Raw genomic sequence first — 15,564 nt, 5'->3', positions numbered from 1 at the left:
AAGGAGATACTTCGGGCTGCGGAAAACCTTGGACAGGTTCTGTCAATATCAGAGAAAAGGTCAGTGTATTGTCGAGAGGCCGTCATTTCATCCAGTGTTTGTCATACTCGGTGTACTTTCATCTGTTCCTCTCATAACCCGCGTTTCGCAATCATTCTCGGCGTTTCGCGGTGGTCTCTCCAATAATGATTTGCCTCCTGCAGAATATGTCTTCGCTTTGGCTGAAGCCTGGAGAGTTGGTACGAAGTACCCTTGACCCTAGCCGCAACAGTAATCGGTTAGACAGCCAGCCATGGCATTGACTCTGATATTGGCCGACTTTCTCATTGTGTAATAGACGTAGTGAATGTCCTAGAACGTAGAGATAGCCCAAAAGTTGTCAGTCTCGTCGGCGAAGCAACCGGTAGTCTTAACCAGGCGACTGGTGGAAATGATGGGGATCAGGTATGCCGCAGTCTTGCCAGAGTCTATCCATTTGTTAGTCTCGGAAATTGTCCTTACCCGAGCATTGCCTTTACAGGAGCGTAAGAAACTGGACTTACCACCTTGCGCAATCGTGATGGCCTGTGGCCCCAATTGGCCGCAGAGACGCAGTAGCGCTGGCTAGGGGTGGAGGCTCGTGGCCAGCAAACTCTACAATGTGAAGCATGGCTGGGCGTAAGCCAGTAGTTTTGGATGGGCCAAAAGGCTCGACACGAGGCTTGGGACTATTCCATCGGCAACGAGGTGGCATCGGAGAGGGAGAAGTCAGCCAGCCGTTCTTGTCGAGACAATGACGTCGACGAAGAGTTGCGTGAGGAGTAGACTGAACCGAAGTAGCCCGAAAGGGCTCTTTGAAAGGTGGAGTGGAAGCAGAACGAGATGCAAATCGATTCAGGAAAGCTGGGAGTACTTGGTTGGAAGGAACCTGTCGATGGGCCTCTAGGGAACCCAATGGATTGGCCCGTCGGCGAGCTGTTGGACACGGTCGATAATTGGGAGGGAATTGTCTGACCGGCTGAGATGCATGATAAAGTACTCCGAGAGCGGATGTTCTCAGATTGTTGCCGAGCAACTGATCCAAGGCATGGTTCGTCTAAGCAGCGACCGCGAGGGGCGGCCGAGCGGGTATATCTTTCACATCTGGAATGGGGCCCACAAACTGCCTTGAACCTACGCAGGGCTTTGAGCTTCTCAAAGTCTGCAAGCGGTTGGTGCACAACAGAAGAGAGGCCAATAACAGGGTTTTGGTATATGAGAACCGACTGGAAGCTCGGCACGACAGAATAAGACATGCGTCTAGGCGGCAACGCAGTCTTGATGGGGGACCAGAGTTGCTGTTCGTGGGGTACACCGGGACCGTTGCGCGAGTGTAGGTCAAAGAAGCAGCTAGTTCGGCAGTTGAAGCGGAAGATGTCAGCCGATATAGAAGGCTCGCCTTTTGATTTAGCCTCGTGATCGGCCTTGTTGTCGGGACCGGCAATGGGGTCACCCTGAGCGCAATTGGTGACCGCACTCGAGGTCTCTGTGCGCTACCTCGGGTGTTATCTTGTGATTTGGATCAGTTCAGCTTCTGAAGCTCACTTGTCTTCGTCTCCTCGTATTCATCCTGGTAATACCTGACCTCACCAAATGGGGCTGGTTGAGGGAGTGGTCGGCCGAGGGAGTGATGGGTTGAGGGAGTTGTTGGTGAGGGAGTGGTTCGCTGCTTCTTGGCCAGATGACCGATAGGAGAGTCGTCCAAGGCGTCGTAGTCGACAGACACAGCCGACTCGTTCTTATCCGTAGTCGTTTGCGGTTCTACGTAGGTTGCCATTTTGACTGTTGATCCTCTCGGCTTGGCGGCAGTGGTGGTTGTCGTGCTCCTCGCCAGGAGAAGCACAGAAGCTTGGCTGCCCGCCTGCACCAACTTGGCCTCAGAATTGGTGGATTTGCGATTCAGGAGGTGGATGGTTCTGTGAAAGAGTCCCACGACCCAGCCCCAGCCCCAGCCCCAGTTCCCAACCCCAACCCCAGTTGGAGAGATCAGGTACACCTTCTCCACCACTTCGACGATGACAATGTTGCCGCCTCGCTCGCTCTGCCCACTCCCACTCTCGAGCTTGACTTCCGCATGAGCATCCGCGTCAAGCCCAAGATCAACATTGGCAACGGCACCACCCGAGCAAATACGAGGAGAAGAAGGCAAGTGAACTCGGCCAGTCGCCGTAGCAGGAGAGTGCCAAGGCCTTGGTGGCCATCTCACCAAGAGCACATGGAGCAAATCGCGAAAGGCTGCGACATCCTCATCGCTTCTCCCGGTCGTCTAATCGACTTCGTAGGGCGTCCTCACCATGTGGCTAAGTGCCGTATCCGCTATATGGTGATTGACCATGCGGACGATCATTGAAATATGATTGATTGAGCGCTTGAGATAGACCGGCAAATTTTGACATTGTATATTGGCTCAAAACTGAACGAGAAAAATATACTAATAGAATTTAGTGTTGAGGGATTGGGATATAGTCAAATGCGGTCGATTGAAATTAGGGAGAGCCGTATGAAGCTGTGCTTCGCCCAATCTCTTCGGATCCAGCTTTTCGCGGGCCGGGTTGACCATCCGGACGAGATGCAGCAAGACGGGTCCACTGTACGTTGTGTCCAAGACATGAGGGGTTTTGTCGAGATTCTCTGTCTTCGTATTAGTATTTTTTTTTTCTTCCCAACAAAACCCCGGTGGGGTCCAGAAAGAGGGCAATATCAAGTACATGCTCTTCTCAGCTACTTTCAATCCACTTTGGGCAGCGGAGTAAGTAGTCTTCCATGCCTGATGTCTTTGGAAAGGACTAACCTCCTTTGGCCCCCTTCTGCTGCCGTGGCCTGAACCACCGACGACGTGACCGGAGCCATCATGACCTTGAGCCGGGCCCGCCTGCTGCTCCGGTGAAGGCTTTTTGGTAGCAGCTAGTAGAGGTAAAGCTGGTAGCCACTGCGCCGTCAAAGGACATGCCGCTGTTGTTGTAGGAGATGGATCCTGGCTTGATGTTCGTGTCGAGGCCCTGAGACTGAAGATGGGTCGAGGCTGAGCTGGAGTCTAGGAGGTAGGGGGAGGAAACTTAGGCGCGAGCCTCAGGTTTGTTGCAAAATAAGCAGTGGTGCATTGGCAAGATGCTGCTTCTGGCTGGTCGTGGTGTTCCTCGCGCGAACTCTTAGACCTCCTCTTAGCCCGCAAGAAAAACCACTCGTGAAGCCACCAGGCCACCTCCCATGGGAAGAACCACACAGACACGCCGCCATGTGTACCAACTTCCATTTGTGGAGTCACTTTATGACAACCGTTTGCAGCCTCCCCACTGGCTCAGTGAAATGGCTTTTAGAACTAAGCTCGCCTTTTCCAGGTGGCAGAATAGGCACTGAACTGACATGTCGCAGCTAAGCCACTTGGGATTGGCCGGATTACTTAGAAAAACAGCACAGGTTGCCAGGTCTGAGGAGGAGCTGGTATGGAAGAACTCTCTGGCGCTGAGCGGACTGGTCGCAAACCTTGAGTCAGCCAGGCCATGGTAGGTAAGATTGCCAGAAGTGATTGGGGGCTGTACTTGAGTATTCGGTGCGCTGATGGCGCTTGGCTGCTGAGTAGGCGTATCAACAACAGGCTGGGCTGTAAGAGGTGTCTGGTTCTGTGTTATCGCTCGGTTCTCCGTGAGGTGTTGTCGGTGATGGTGGCTGTTTGGTAATTCGACGGTTCGGGGCTGTAGGTGGTCTACCGTTTGGTCGACAAAGTGAAGGGCGTGAAGTCACTCGTTCAATACTCCGACTAGAAGTTTTAGACATGCTAGTGCTGGGGCCAGGGCCATCGACATCATGAATACGTACCGGAAACTGGAAGTGAAGGAGTTTGGTCACCCTGCTCAGGGAGCAATATTGTCATTGCCCATAGTCCGGAGCTGCCAACCTGCTGAGCCTTGTGCACTTGGCGTCGACGACAGCTAAATGCTCGCGGGGTTTGGTGTGGACTAATCGGCGCAATAGTTAGGCCGGACTGTGCCTGAGCCTAGTAATTAGGAAGATCATGGAGTGCTCGATTAAGAGTTGCGTGAGGAGTAGACTGAACCGAATTAGGGAAGACGGTATTCTTTGATTCAAAACAACCATTTGAGGGACTCTGGAGTAGCCGATAGAACGGAGATAATGTGGATGACGTATTTTTTGAGTAAAATTCCCGTCCTTGATTCTCGAGACTCGGAAGCAGTCGCGAATTCGAGGCGCCGAACTGGGGAACTAGGAAGCCAACTTTCTCTCCTTATCGAAGTGAAAGGCAGAGACCCCCATATTGATCCCGAAGTCTAGATCATGGAAAGAGAAATGGCCACTGTTGAGAGCCAAGGGAGAAATCTGAGTGGTATGCGGGACATATTGCATGATGGTTGGCTCCAAATCCAGGTCCAACAAATCATTGCCAGAGGCCGTAGAGTTTACGCCCACAATTCCTCGTGGGAACTAAACCTGAACCCCCAAATTCACAACGCCAGGGAATGGTGAACCGTACCCACATGATCAGACAGGCCCTCTATAAGGAGAGCATTGGTCCAAAGACGTCTTGCTTCCTCTTTCTACACCGAGCGTGACGAGGATCTCGACTTTGTGCCCACCGGCAATCTCCTTGAGATGGTCTCCTGGCGGCGGGCCAGACTACTCCGAACTTCCTCCAGCAGTACGTCTCAGAGGATACGAAGATTATCAAGGCTGAAGCCGATTCTGGCCTCCCCTGTTGTCAAGGCACCCATTGGATAGCTGAAACCCATCTAGAGAGCGACAGCCTCAGCATGTCCGGACAATGGACGAATATGCTGTGGGATAGGAGTGCCAGTGCCAGTGCCATATGGAGTGCTGGTGCTGGTGCCGTTGATGCGCGTATTGGAAGCGAAGCCCAGCCAGGTTGGTGTGTTGGTGAGGGTCAAGAGATGTGAATCGCCCTCTTCGCCATCCCCCTCGTAAATGCAAGCTTGGCTGTCCCAGTCGGTCTCGCGTTTGGCAAATTCGTCATAGTGGTATGGTGTTGCTTCGACCCAGCTCTCAAGTTTGGTCGGAATAACCCGCTCGATGGGTGCATGTGTGCCGTTCTCATCAGTGTTGGGGGCTCTGATTACCTTTAAACGCTGGTGGCACTGGGCTTCGGGGCGGCCGATCGCGCGCTGGGTCTGCATTTGGTTACCGGCTTTCAGGTTGGTGTTGTTAGAGGTACGATTTTCCTGACCGGATCGTGGCCGTGGCCGCCGGAACCATGGGAAATGCCGCCGTGGCCATCCGGGGTGGTGATCGGACCTGTGAACGAGCTGCTGATTGACCTGGTGGCGGAAGCAAAGCCCTTTTGACCTCAGCGGGCGAGGTTAATAGACCGCGCAGAACGCAGCGACAGTAAACGCCTTTGCACCTCGACGAGAGTGCGGTGTTAGTCAGGTGGTCTAGTTATTTGCTCGTTGACCTTTATTATTCATTGGCGGTATGCAATTTTGTTGCTCATTGGTAGAATTGAAGCGACCTTCGCCGGAGAGAAATAGCGAATGCCCTTAATCCTGCTGGATTATTTATTGTCGTTCAAGTCGCGATGACCGTCAATTGTAATAATTCGGGCGTCGGTAGCGTATTCTTGCCAGGCTTGCATTACTCTCCCAGTGGCCTTCGTTATTCTAGGTTGCAAACGTCAAACCGACAGAGCCATAGCCGCGGGATTGACCGATCAGTCTATGGCATCATTCATGATCTCGGCCTGACTTGCAACCACCGCGACTTCGGCGAAAACCACCTCACAAGGAAGAGGCGCAAAAGAGGAGCTATAGTGTAAACCTCGCTCGATGATCTCTGTCCCCGTAGTATTGAGAAACTGCTATATTATCCGAGAAGGGATGACAACAGTGGTGTCGGCAATGTGCTCCAGTTTCGACAGCAACGGCTTGGACTGCGACAGGGACGGCTCAAACGACGACGACGACCGATAATACCGGCTTCGACAACAATGGCTTCGATAACACCGGCTTCGACAACACCGGTCCGACAACAATGGCTTCAACAACACCGGCTTCAACAACACCGGCTTCAACAACACCGGCTTCAACAACATCGGCTTCGACAACACTGGCTTCGACAACAATGGCTTCGATAATGCTTTCATCGACAACGACGACCTGCCGACAGTCAGCATCTTGATAACATGGAGGAGTATACTCACCGAATCGGTCGTACTATTTGTTTCGGCCACAGTGGTCTTTCCAATCTTTCAAACGGAAAGCGAGACCTCAACCGATTCGCTTCGGCGCAATCTTCCTCGCGGACCAGCTTGGCCTCGGCCACCTTCACCTGAACAAACTTTCTGGTCAAGGACTGGTCAAGGACTGCCCAGAGGAGAACCTGCAAGAATTGACCCTGAGGCGAGGAAGTGCAAGATCTGATTATTGCCCCTCCGTTGCTGGGAGATACAGGCAAACCAATGCGTTTGCCTCAAACTGGCCACTGGGCCAACAGGCCGCCAGGCCGCACCATCATCCACATGGATTGCATGATTCAGCCAGAGTAGCCATGTCCAAGTGCAACGGATGCCAATGTGACCTCGCGGCCTACGGGATCCGTGTGACCGTGACCGTGCTGGCCCAGTTATCACTCAAACCATCCAGCTTCCGAATGACTTGCCGGTCATGACCACCACAGCCACTCTAACAGATGGTTTGGGAGCCCTTAGCGTGTTACTCGTGGTGTTGGCCTAATCTTTGCGCCCAAATCGGACTGGTCCCCGAACTTCACCGTTGTTGCTCCGCCTGAACTTCTGTTTCAGTTCGACTAAGACAACTCTGCTTCCCACGAGACCATTCCGGGAAAACCTGCAAGAACTATTCCTGCGCCGGGTAATTGTGAAGACCGAGTATGTCCCTGGAACTCTCTTGTTGAACAAGAAGTCGTCGAGCTCATCCGTAGCGTGCTTGTTGTTGACGAAAATGATGGTGCGGCCGGGAGGTACCGTGTTGAGGAGATCAAGGCAAGCTTGCTTCTTCAGGTAGGGCTCAACCCAGATGGTGTCTTGCTTGATGTTGCTATGGGTGCTTCTAGCACGACCAACGCGGAGTCGCACATGGTTGTCGGCAAGTTGGGTCGTGGCAAGGCCATGAGCGGCTTTGGTGAAAGCAGCTGGAAAAGTGCATATACTTGATGTTGCCCTCTTCCTGGCGTGTGGAGGAGACAGAACATGAGCCTGAGCTCCTGCTTTTGGATCGGAACCAACGTCTTTGCCAGGCCACCAGGCCATCAGGCCACGAGACCACATGGTCAAGGACTGCCCTGATGTAAGGCGCCACCAACGCCGCCAACGCCAACAACGCCAACCAACTGCCCCGAGGGAACATGCAAGAACAGGACTGTCCGGAGAGATCCTGCAAGAATTGGTCTTGAAATCGGAAATCGCAGGATCGAGTATCTCCCGTCGTTTCGTCGCTGTTGGAAACATATCGACGCCTTTGCCAAGCCACTCACTTACAAGGCTACCTTGCCAAACCACCAGGCCCCGCCATCGCCAAGTGCGACAGTGAGGCGGCTCGGCCCGTATGATCGACCGTCCCGTAACCATCTACCCGAGAAGCTGGACCACCAGGAAGTCAGGGACATGATCGCTGGGACCACGAAGACGAGATAGATCGACGGCTGGACGGGAGAGATCTGCCGGACAACATAATCGTGGCCATCTTCCCGAGGAGGCAATCCATCGGAACAAGGACCAGGAAGTCTGCGACATGATCGTTGAGGTCGCTGACGAGGAAGAGATCGTTGGCGTCGGCAAGGAGAAATGGATTGACGACGGGAGGTAGATGAGGTCTTCGAGAGATATTCTGTCAAAGTGAGCCGTGATACATAAACCGGAGGTACATTACCTATGTGCAGCTGGAGGGGGCCCTTCACGCCTTTCGCGGCCTTCGCGGCCTTCGGACCCAGAACGCCAACCGCCCTGAGGCCCAGTGGCCGATTGCCATTGAGAAGCAGAAGGCCACGTTAGCTTCTGCCATGACCAACAAGGACTTGCATCGTCCCTCGGCCGTTGCGCGCAGTTTCGCACTCTTGCAGCGTCGAATTTTCCCGTCGTGGGACGACGAAAAATTGCCCGGAGGGCTGAGAGGGATAATGTGTTGTTCTTATTCATGGTATCCTGCTCTAAATGTTTTGTGTACTTGGGACCATCGGACTAGGATATCTAAGCGATGTCCAAGTCTTGTCCGGTGAGCGAAAGCAAATGAGTAGCAGTAGCCGCCCTACGCTGAAAAAGTAACCATGGTAAGATCCGAAGCCGTTTGAATGATAAGATGGGTGAAATCGAAAAGGAAATGAAAAACTGAAACCGCAACTTCATACGGTTTTCCACCAGACTGCCTTGGGGCACGCTCGTTCTATACCTTGGGCATCTCCAAATCCCAAATTTCCCAACCGCTAAGGCTCAACAACGCCCATAAGCAAACATCAAATACGAGACGAGATGAAACAAACTGAGATTCTTGAGAACCAGAAACCGTAATCGTAATCGTAATCGTAATCGTAACGTAATCGAAAATCGTAATTCGTAAAGTCGTAAGTCGTAAACCAGAAAGCCGAAAACAGAGAAGCAGGTACTGATAGGAGAACAACCCATCATTATACTCCTTGCTGACTCCTGCCACTGCATGAGCTGAGCGGAGCAAGGCCCCGATCCCTGACTTTCTAACACTATAGGTCCAGGTGATCGAGACCATATTCCTCAGCAGACATTGCAGAGAAGACCTGGGCTTCCACAGAATCGAACCCTCCTTGCGGTACTTGCTCCTGATGATCCTGATTGAACAGGGGATCCCAAGAATTAATTTCCTCTTGGAAAGACCGTTGCTCTGGTGCCCGCTGTTGCTCCTGTGGTTGATCTTGCTCCTGCTGCTGCTGGAGTATGATCGGGTCTGCATCTCCTATGGTTGCGGCTGTATTGACGAGTGTGGGTGGGCGTTCGGGCGTTCTTTCAGCGGCAGGCATGGGTATGGGCACAGGTAGTTGCTCGAGGTTAGACACGATCACTTCCGGTTGTACTCCATTTGGCTGGGTGGCAGCCGCCGTGATTCCATTTTCGTGCCCATCCTCGCCGAGGAAGTCAACGTTCAAGTTGACAATCTGGTGATTGGGCACCTGGACGTTCTGGGTGGGCTGGAAGCCTGGCTGAAAGACAGGTTTGACGGGATGCGGAATCGTAGTAATAGGAACGCTCACCGAGATTTCGTTTGAGTTAGTTGGGTGGTTGAAGCGAGGGTTGAAGGAATTGTGTTGCACGCCACGATCCACCGCAGCGCCATTGCTAGAGTTTCCGGGAATTGCGTTCAAACCGTTGGCTAAGTCATTGTCCACCAGACTTAGTAAGGTATCCCCCAAACGCAGGTTGTTGTTGTAGAAGGTCGCGCTATTCACAGAAAGGTTGTAGCCCAGGCTGTTAGGCCGAATAAAGCCCATCGCGCTGCCGTTCACCGTGTCAACCTTTCCCATGTAGCCTTCATCTAGACTGTTGAATCGGTTGCTGTTCTGGTTGCCGTGCACCCCAAAACCGTTCCTGGCGTCGCTTGAGTAGGCCAGGGGAGCTGAGCGAGTGGGAGCACCAAAGGTCAATCCGTTTCCAACATGATGGGTGCCAAGTGGAAAGTCATCGCCGTCCAATTCTTGTCGAAATCCGTTTCTGAGTCTCTTTGCTCCAGAGAGGGACCCCATGGCCATGCCTACGCCCATACCCTGGTTGACAGCATTGCTCGAGTTAATGACCGGAGCAGTGGTCATCACCCAAGTACCGGCAGTGTCAAGGCGAGTGTAGGGCGGCGGGGGGGTCTCATACTTGTGGGCTTCGGCCGGTACCGAGAACTCTCGGGGGCCGTGGGTGTAAGCAGCAAAAGGGATTTCGTGATGTTTCTGGGGTTGCTGGTAATGGCGCTGTTGCTGGCCCTGTTGCTGCGGCAGGGCAAGCCTGGGGGTTTGCGCAGACAAAGAAGACGATGAGAAGCCGGGGGTGTGGCGGTTATTGACGTTGTGGTTCTCATTGTCACGCTCGTTGTCTTCCCGGGCACGCTTTCGCGGGTTAACGTATGAGGCCGGGGCTACCGCATTCCGTATGGCTTCATTGGCCTCCGCATCCGTTTTTTCGGCGATTTCGTAACCATCGCGCCTAAGTTTCCTCAAGAGTGCATTAACGCGAATCTATTTTGCAATGAAGATTAGTGCATATTCTCCAGGCATCAATACTACCAAGTGTCAGATTGCTTTGAAAAAAAAAAAAAAAATCTCGATAATGCAAATGAAAGCCAGATCAGCTGGTGGACGTCGAGGATCGCTTTAGCATAGTAGCCGTCGGCGAATCCATTTCATGGGAACACCGAAACAGCTGAGCACTATGCGAACGCCGACAATATATTTATGAGGATAAGATCGAGAAAAGTTGCAAGAACTTTGATTGTGACCGCAATCCGAGATCGATGGTGATGTAAAAATAAAAAATAGAAAAATATTCGAATGGGTTCAAGTGCAAACCAAGATTCGGGATTGCTGGATATTGCAATAATGGTTGGTTGAGGTAGGAAAAAGACCATGGAATGTAACCTTGCTTCATTGGAATGTACGTCGAGTGACTGGAATGTGACAAGCAAGGAAGCTGAGCTTACCCTACAAGTTTCTTTGTTTGGCGACATGTTCCTGGGGGACAAAGCAAATAAACATCGAGCAAAAGCAGAGCAAGTAACATACCTGGGTACTTTCTTGACTTTTCGAGCCCATATATGCGGTGACACTGGCTAGATCGTACTTGATCTTCTCCCCATTGATAAATACCCCACACAAAAGCTTGTAGTCGCTACCCGTCAGGCTGAACGCAACCTTGGAAGCTTTAGAAGACTTGGGTGACATTGTAGCAGGTATCGGGATATTTTTCGAGACGTGGTGTTGTTTGGTGATACCCTAGAGAAGGCCTGAGGCGTGGTCGAGCCGAGTTTTGAGAGATTAGGTGGTCTGACAGGTTTGTAAGATTGCTGGAGAATAGGAAGTGCTGAGTGATAGCTTTCAGTAGATGGTTTTCATGGTAGTTCATGATATGTTGCTTCTGTTGGCGTTCGAGTCTGCGGAAGTCGGGAAAGAGGTTGGAACAGAGAAGGTACTGGCAATAGTGGGGAAATAAAAGTGTGGATGGATATGCGAGCAACTTAGAAGATACTTATTGATATTGTTGATTGCCACGGTCAGCGTTATCGGCTGCGAAGGTCGAAAAAAAAGGACGAACTTGGAGCCGAGTAGATAAGCATGAGTAACTTTCTAAAGGTTATAGTACCTTAATCATTCGAACGCCTTAATTTTGGACACCACGTGTCCAGTAAAAACGTAGTCTGGTTGATCTGTACACCTAGTGTGTACCGTATGAACTCTGGAAATCCAGAAAAGAGGTCAGATGTAAGCGTGTGGATTTTGTAGGGTTAAAGGTTTGGTGATCGCGTTTAGCTGCGTGTATGCCGATGGTAATGCGCATGGCGAAGCTTTAACCCTGCGTTGACCTTTTCCGAATTTCCCGGATTTTGAAAGCCTGCTTTGAATGCATTGATTGTATGCTGGCCAGCGTCAAGCGCAGGTTGCATGCCTTCCGGGGACTTCCTTTCCTCCACGAGCTACTCAGCGGCGATTACTCGAATTTTTGCCAACGGTATACGGACGACAACTCGTTGGCGAGTTCGGTGAGTATGGTGAATTGAGTGACATGACGCCGCAAGCATGCGGGAGAATAACGGGTTGCTGAAGAAAATTTGGTGAAGGGCAGTGGTTGCAAAGGCCAGATATACCGGACTGACACACTAGACTTGCGGAAAGATTTTCTTTCTGCGCCAAATCATGCTGGCAGAGCTACAGGGAACAAATTTCGAGCCTGTAAGTTGAAGCACTGGCGAGTAGGAGTATTGCGTGCTATGAGTAATCTCGAAGAGCTTCACTAGCTGAAGTGGCACATGTGCTGGCAGCTGCTCCTTGTCATGCTGAACGTTGGGTGCTCTGAAAGGAAAACTAATGCAAGTCTGGTTCACCAATTTGGCGAATTTGTTCGGTAGCGAATCCCAACAAAGGGCGCTTGCCTGGAAATGACGGGGCCACTCAAATGTATACTGACGTAGTGAAATGCTTCTCGCCTATTGATATCTTGCACACTGATGTTGTTGTTGGCGAGTAGCCGACAGGGAAAAGAAGAGCTATGGCGCCTGAGCAGCAAAATAGTTGGCTCATCGTGATCGGGTAGGCTTCGGCAAGCAAGAGTCTGGAAAAGAGAACTACCTGTGCTCGAGATTTGGGGTGCCCAAGAGCGTAATCTTTGCGACGATTGCTTGGCTGACTGTCTTCTGCTTTTGTCGTCGTAGTCGCTGTTGTCGTTGTCATTGTACTGTTTGAGGAGGTGGACGACGACGTGGAGGAGAGAAGAAGGAGGAGGAAAGAACGAAAGAAGAGCAGATCCCAAAATTTTAGCTTGGATTTACCCACAAGGCCACCAGTTTGGCGACGGTTGTCAGCGAGAAGCGTACCCAGGGCTGCCGTACCTTCACCCGGACAGCCAAGGAAACGCCATAAAACCGGGAGACCTGACTTGACAATCTTCAGATTTGATCATGACCCGACTTAGTGTACTGTTGTGTTTCGAGCTAGCCAAAGCAAGAATACGCGGGCTATCGTGGTAACTGGGGAGGATCGGAACTTGACCCACGCCAAACCTCGGCAGGCCCAGATTTTGGAATTTCCTTAGGCTTTGGCTAGTATGGATCACTCTTCGAGAAGTTCGATAAGGTTTGGTATCGCTACGTGGATCGGAAGGGCGGTTACGGGCCTGTCAGGCCAGATAGCAGGCTCGCAGTGAACGCCATGGCGGTCGAGTATGGGAAGGAAGGTGGTCAAGCGCCGTAAACTGATGGAACTGTCCCAGAGTATAATGTGGGGGGCCAGCTGTGGCTAGCCAAGGTGGCATCGAGGTACTGATGGGCCAAGCTGACGGACGAGCGGACGAACAGTGACCATGATGGTTGGTGGTGATTCACTGACTTGCGCCTGTAAGCCTATGAGGAGCGGAAGAGGGAGACATTAGGCATCAAGGGAGATGGATGAAACGGCCGCAGAGCAAAAGGATAAGCATACCCGGTATATAGCAATAACCTTGGAGGCATTGGCTTATTTAAGCCGTGTGATTTTTGGAGGCTCGGGGCCCGCGACATGGGCATGTGGGTTGACGGTTGGAAATCGTCTAGAAAAGAAGTATGCGGAACGAACCGACGTGTACTGAAAGTCGGTGCGTGGGATCAGAGCGAGTCATAGTATGTGTAGGTACCTTATGATTGCGGTTGAGAAAAGAGAAATGCCCCCCGTCGCCAAGCCAAGTTTAAAATTCCTGAAGATACAAGTAGGAAGTTAGAGTGGGGTGCTCTTTCCTCCTGTCAAAAAGCACTGGCTGTGACGAAGTACTTTTCTTGCACTTGCAAACTTCAGTTGCGGGGGGCGGAAGCAGGAATACAACTAGGTAGGTATGAAATTAGAAGCGATTACGCAAAGACTTTTGAAATAGAGAGATTTGACCCAACTGTGTGATAATGGGTGGTTTGAGGCTGACAATGTGGGCATATATGGTTGACAGCTGGAAAAGTTCCGGGGAGTAAGCAAGCCAGTGGTGTACCATACCTAGTGTTCTGTTGGAACCAGAGAGACAAGAACGACTGTCATGGTGACCTTGAACACCGCGCCACAAGGCGAAAACACCGAGTGTCCTGGTTGAACACTTTCGAAATTATACCCGGAAAATCAGCCCGGCCTTCAAAAACATGAAAGAGGACTAACACCCAAAGGGCATGCGAGGACGTACCTCAATAGTAACCATCATTCATTATCTTCGTTAAACCTCTAATCGTACAATGGCAGACAGATGCCAGCAAAGATAAGAAAGCTGCTATCCATCAAGCAGAGGACAAGAGGGGTAAACACTCAAAGCAAATGACCAAGGGAAACCGACCGCCCGTCATGAAACCCAAAACCCAAATATTCATCCATAGCTATTCGAAGAGTAGTAGGCCGTTTGTAGATATCAGAATGTAGATATCCAAAGCCCTTGTACCCAAAGAAGAAAGAAAAAAAATAGAGACAGACAACAGAAGCAGGAACAACGAAGGAAAAAGTCATTCTATGTCCGTATCCATCCCGGAATTGTTCAGTAGTGACCGGCACTGGCCCCCCTCAACATCAACCCTGATACCGCTGAGCATCCCAGTCTTCCTGCTTGATCATGCCGGTCTGGTCCTCATGTTCCATCATGGTAGCGTGTACCCGAAGTTGCTCAGCAGCATGCTGTTCGTTCTGCTGAGAGTCGCTTACACCAAAAGCCATGGCATAGGTATCCAATTCGTATCCCATTCCATAGCTAGCGTAGGCAGGTAAAGTGGACTGCCAGGGTCCGGTGGGGGTGATGGTGGTGGTGGTGGTGGTCGACGAGCCAGTGGTGAAAGAGAAGGGGGTGTCTGGATGGCCGAGCAGCATCTCGGTGGGGCATGCCGTGACCGCTGCCCGGGTACAGATGTGAGGTGACGCCGTATGAGCATCCGAGTCGCTGCAGGGAGTGAGGAACCGCATTTGCATTCGGGATTGTATGTCGGACGTGGGATTGGCCATGGAGGTCGGCGTGGAATACACACGGTCGAGGGTTGACGGTTCGGGAGGTACGAAATCTTTCTCGTCCTTGAGAGGCGGGGATGGCATCGTCGCGGATGCGGCTTTGCTCTTGGACACTTCATCCTCCTTCTCCATCTCAACTTTGATTGCTTTTTTCTTTGGCTTTTCTCCCACCTTCTTCTTGGCCTTTGTAACTCGATTCTCGTCGGTATTCGTATGATTTCTCGGTCGGGGTTGAGTGCCTAGCATGGAGGCTCGGAATCGCGCGTAACGCATGCGGGCGGCATGGCCGTTCGATATCTTCTGGCAGAGAAACGGGCTGGCGGCTACCTCGTTCCAGTCGATCTGTAGAGGCAATTTCAAGTCAGCCAAACAGAGTTCGGACAGCCACCCCAATGGTACGCATACAGACGGGAGAGGTAGTCACTCACATCCTTCAGAGACTTTTGCTGGAGGATGGCGAACAAGAACCTCGCCATGGCATTTTCGGTAGCAGACATATTGGCGATGACCGGACTAGCTTTCCCTTCCTGATGCCTGAGGATGTCGTCTTGGTTTCTGGAAGGTGGTTTCAAAGCCAGCCAACGGCGAGAAAAGCGAAAGTCTGGGGGAAAGCGAGGAGGGGGCAGCCACAATATGTACTATTAGCCGCTGGGAGTGCTGAGACTTGTCCAACCATTCAGCAGCAAGGCAGCCTTGGCTTCGGTCAGAATTACCCACTGTAGCCGGTGCGCGGGCGCTGTCGAGGTGTGGGGGCGTGAGTCAAGATAATGTAACTCGAGCGATAGTGGACAGGGTGTTGAGGGTGTGGATGAAGCATGATACTAGTAGACAGGGCTGGCTGTTGGAGGGGAACGAAGGTTTATGTCTGTCTCACCAAAACGGTAGGCAAGTCAATACGGG

General features: G+C 51.8%; 8 protein-coding genes across 8 annotated transcripts; 1 reads left to right on the top strand and 7 right to left on the bottom strand.

Annotated features, from left to right (window-relative positions):
- Positions 1-315: 315 nt before the first annotated feature.
- On the bottom strand, positions 316-2,868 carry B0T23DRAFT_420988 (uncharacterized protein; the record flags this gene model as incomplete). The annotated part of the gene is made up of 7 exons (XM_062839750.1): positions 316-467; positions 502-512; positions 543-954; positions 1,157-1,504; positions 1,564-2,284; positions 2,613-2,649; positions 2,810-2,868. The coding sequence occupies 7 exons, from the start codon at positions 2,866-2,868 to the stop codon at positions 352-354; spliced, it is 1,704 nt and encodes a 567-aa protein (XP_062691719.1). The 3' UTR covers positions 316-351.
- Positions 2,869-3,342: 474 nt separating this feature from the next.
- Positions 3,343-3,776, top strand: B0T23DRAFT_381963 (uncharacterized protein). Its single transcript, XM_062837297.1, has 2 exons — positions 3,343-3,489; positions 3,558-3,776. The coding sequence occupies exons 1-2, from the start codon at positions 3,382-3,384 to the stop codon at positions 3,693-3,695; spliced, it is 246 nt and encodes an 81-aa protein (XP_062691718.1). The 5' UTR covers positions 3,343-3,381; the 3' UTR covers positions 3,696-3,776.
- Positions 3,777-4,487: 711 nt separating this feature from the next.
- On the bottom strand, positions 4,488-5,750 carry B0T23DRAFT_413263 (uncharacterized protein). Its single transcript, XM_062839512.1, has 5 exons — positions 5,669-5,750; positions 5,055-5,153; positions 4,795-4,982; positions 4,691-4,752; positions 4,488-4,660 (listed from the first exon to the last, which is right to left on the bottom strand). Exons 1-5 carry the CDS (start codon positions 5,678-5,680, stop codon positions 4,572-4,574), a joined length of 450 nt encoding a protein of 149 aa, XP_062691717.1. The 5' UTR covers positions 5,681-5,750; the 3' UTR covers positions 4,488-4,571.
- A 630-nt stretch (positions 5,751-6,380) lies between these two features.
- On the bottom strand, positions 6,381-7,255 carry B0T23DRAFT_359981 (uncharacterized protein; the record flags this gene model as incomplete). The annotated part of the gene is made up of 1 exon (XM_062836244.1): positions 6,381-7,255. The coding sequence occupies one exon, from the start codon at positions 7,253-7,255 to the stop codon at positions 6,716-6,718; it is 540 nt and encodes a 179-aa protein (XP_062691716.1). The 3' UTR covers positions 6,381-6,715.
- An 883-nt stretch (positions 7,256-8,138) lies between these two features.
- B0T23DRAFT_381961 (uncharacterized protein) lies at positions 8,139-8,720 on the bottom strand. Its single transcript, XM_062837296.1, has one exon. The coding sequence runs from the start codon at positions 8,654-8,656 to the stop codon at positions 8,432-8,434; it is 225 nt and encodes a 74-aa protein (XP_062691715.1). The 5' UTR covers positions 8,657-8,720; the 3' UTR covers positions 8,139-8,431.
- On the bottom strand, positions 8,698-10,893 carry B0T23DRAFT_413261 (uncharacterized protein; the record flags this gene model as incomplete). Its single annotated transcript, XM_062839511.1, has 2 exons — positions 8,698-10,191; positions 10,735-10,893. The coding sequence occupies 2 exons, from the start codon at positions 10,891-10,893 to the stop codon at positions 8,698-8,700; spliced, it is 1,653 nt and encodes a 550-aa protein (XP_062691714.1).
- Positions 10,894-11,515: 622 nt separating this feature from the next.
- B0T23DRAFT_405371 (uncharacterized protein) lies at positions 11,516-13,226 on the bottom strand (the record flags this gene model as incomplete). The annotated part of the gene is made up of 10 exons (XM_062838991.1): positions 11,516-11,585; positions 11,647-11,825; positions 11,913-12,098; positions 12,172-12,277; positions 12,354-12,400; positions 12,499-12,554; positions 12,607-12,725; positions 12,779-12,858; positions 12,985-13,045; positions 13,144-13,226. 10 exons carry the CDS (start codon positions 13,224-13,226, stop codon positions 11,516-11,518), a joined length of 987 nt encoding a protein of 328 aa, XP_062691713.1.
- Positions 13,227-13,844: 618 nt separating this feature from the next.
- Positions 13,845-15,326, bottom strand: B0T23DRAFT_163880 (uncharacterized protein). Its single transcript, XM_062832773.1, has 2 exons — positions 15,093-15,326; positions 13,845-15,006 (listed from the first exon to the last, which is right to left on the bottom strand). Exons 1-2 carry the CDS (start codon positions 15,159-15,161, stop codon positions 14,236-14,238), a joined length of 840 nt encoding a protein of 279 aa, XP_062691712.1. The 5' UTR covers positions 15,162-15,326; the 3' UTR covers positions 13,845-14,235.
- Positions 15,327-15,564: the final 238 nt, after the last annotated feature.

Source organism: Neurospora hispaniola (genome assembly GCF_033458365.1).
Source record: "Neurospora hispaniola strain FGSC 10403 chromosome Unknown B0T23scaffold_5, whole genome shotgun sequence".
Lineage (NCBI taxonomy): Eukaryota > Fungi > Ascomycota > Sordariomycetes > Sordariales > Sordariaceae > Neurospora > Neurospora hispaniola.
Note: the sequence above shows the minus strand (reverse complement) of the source record. Positions and strands in the feature narration are given on the sequence as shown.

Excerpts from the sequence above, each read along its gene's own strand:
- B0T23DRAFT_413263 (XM_062839512.1), bottom strand. Across the intron at positions 4,983-5,054 it reads CACATGCACCCATCGAGCGG|ACCGACTGGGACAGCCAAGC; the intron begins GTTATTCCGACC and ends GCCAAACGCGAG. Across the intron at positions 4,753-4,794 it reads CCACAGCATATTCGTCCATT|CTATCCAATGGGTGCCTTGA; the intron begins GTCCGGACATGC and ends GATGGGTTTCAG.
- B0T23DRAFT_381963 (XM_062837297.1), top strand. The coding sequence starts at position 3,382 with ATGTCGCAGCTAAGCCACTTGGGATTGGCCGGATTACTTAGAAAAACA. Across the intron at positions 3,490-3,557 it reads ACTCTCTGGCGCTGAGCGGA|TTGAGTATTCGGTGCGCTGA; the intron begins CTGGTCGCAAAC and ends TGGGGGCTGTAC.
- B0T23DRAFT_163880 (XM_062832773.1), bottom strand. The coding sequence starts at position 15,161 with ATGTCTGCTACCGAAAATGCCATGGCGAGGTTCTTGTTCGCCATCCTC. Across the intron at positions 15,007-15,092 it reads AGCAAAAGTCTCTGAAGGAT|ATCGACTGGAACGAGGTAGC; the intron begins GTGAGTGACTAC and ends TTGCCTCTACAG.
- B0T23DRAFT_381961 (XM_062837296.1), bottom strand. The coding sequence starts at position 8,656 with ATGCAGTGGCAGGAGTCAGCAAGGAGTATAATGATGGGTTGTTCTCCT.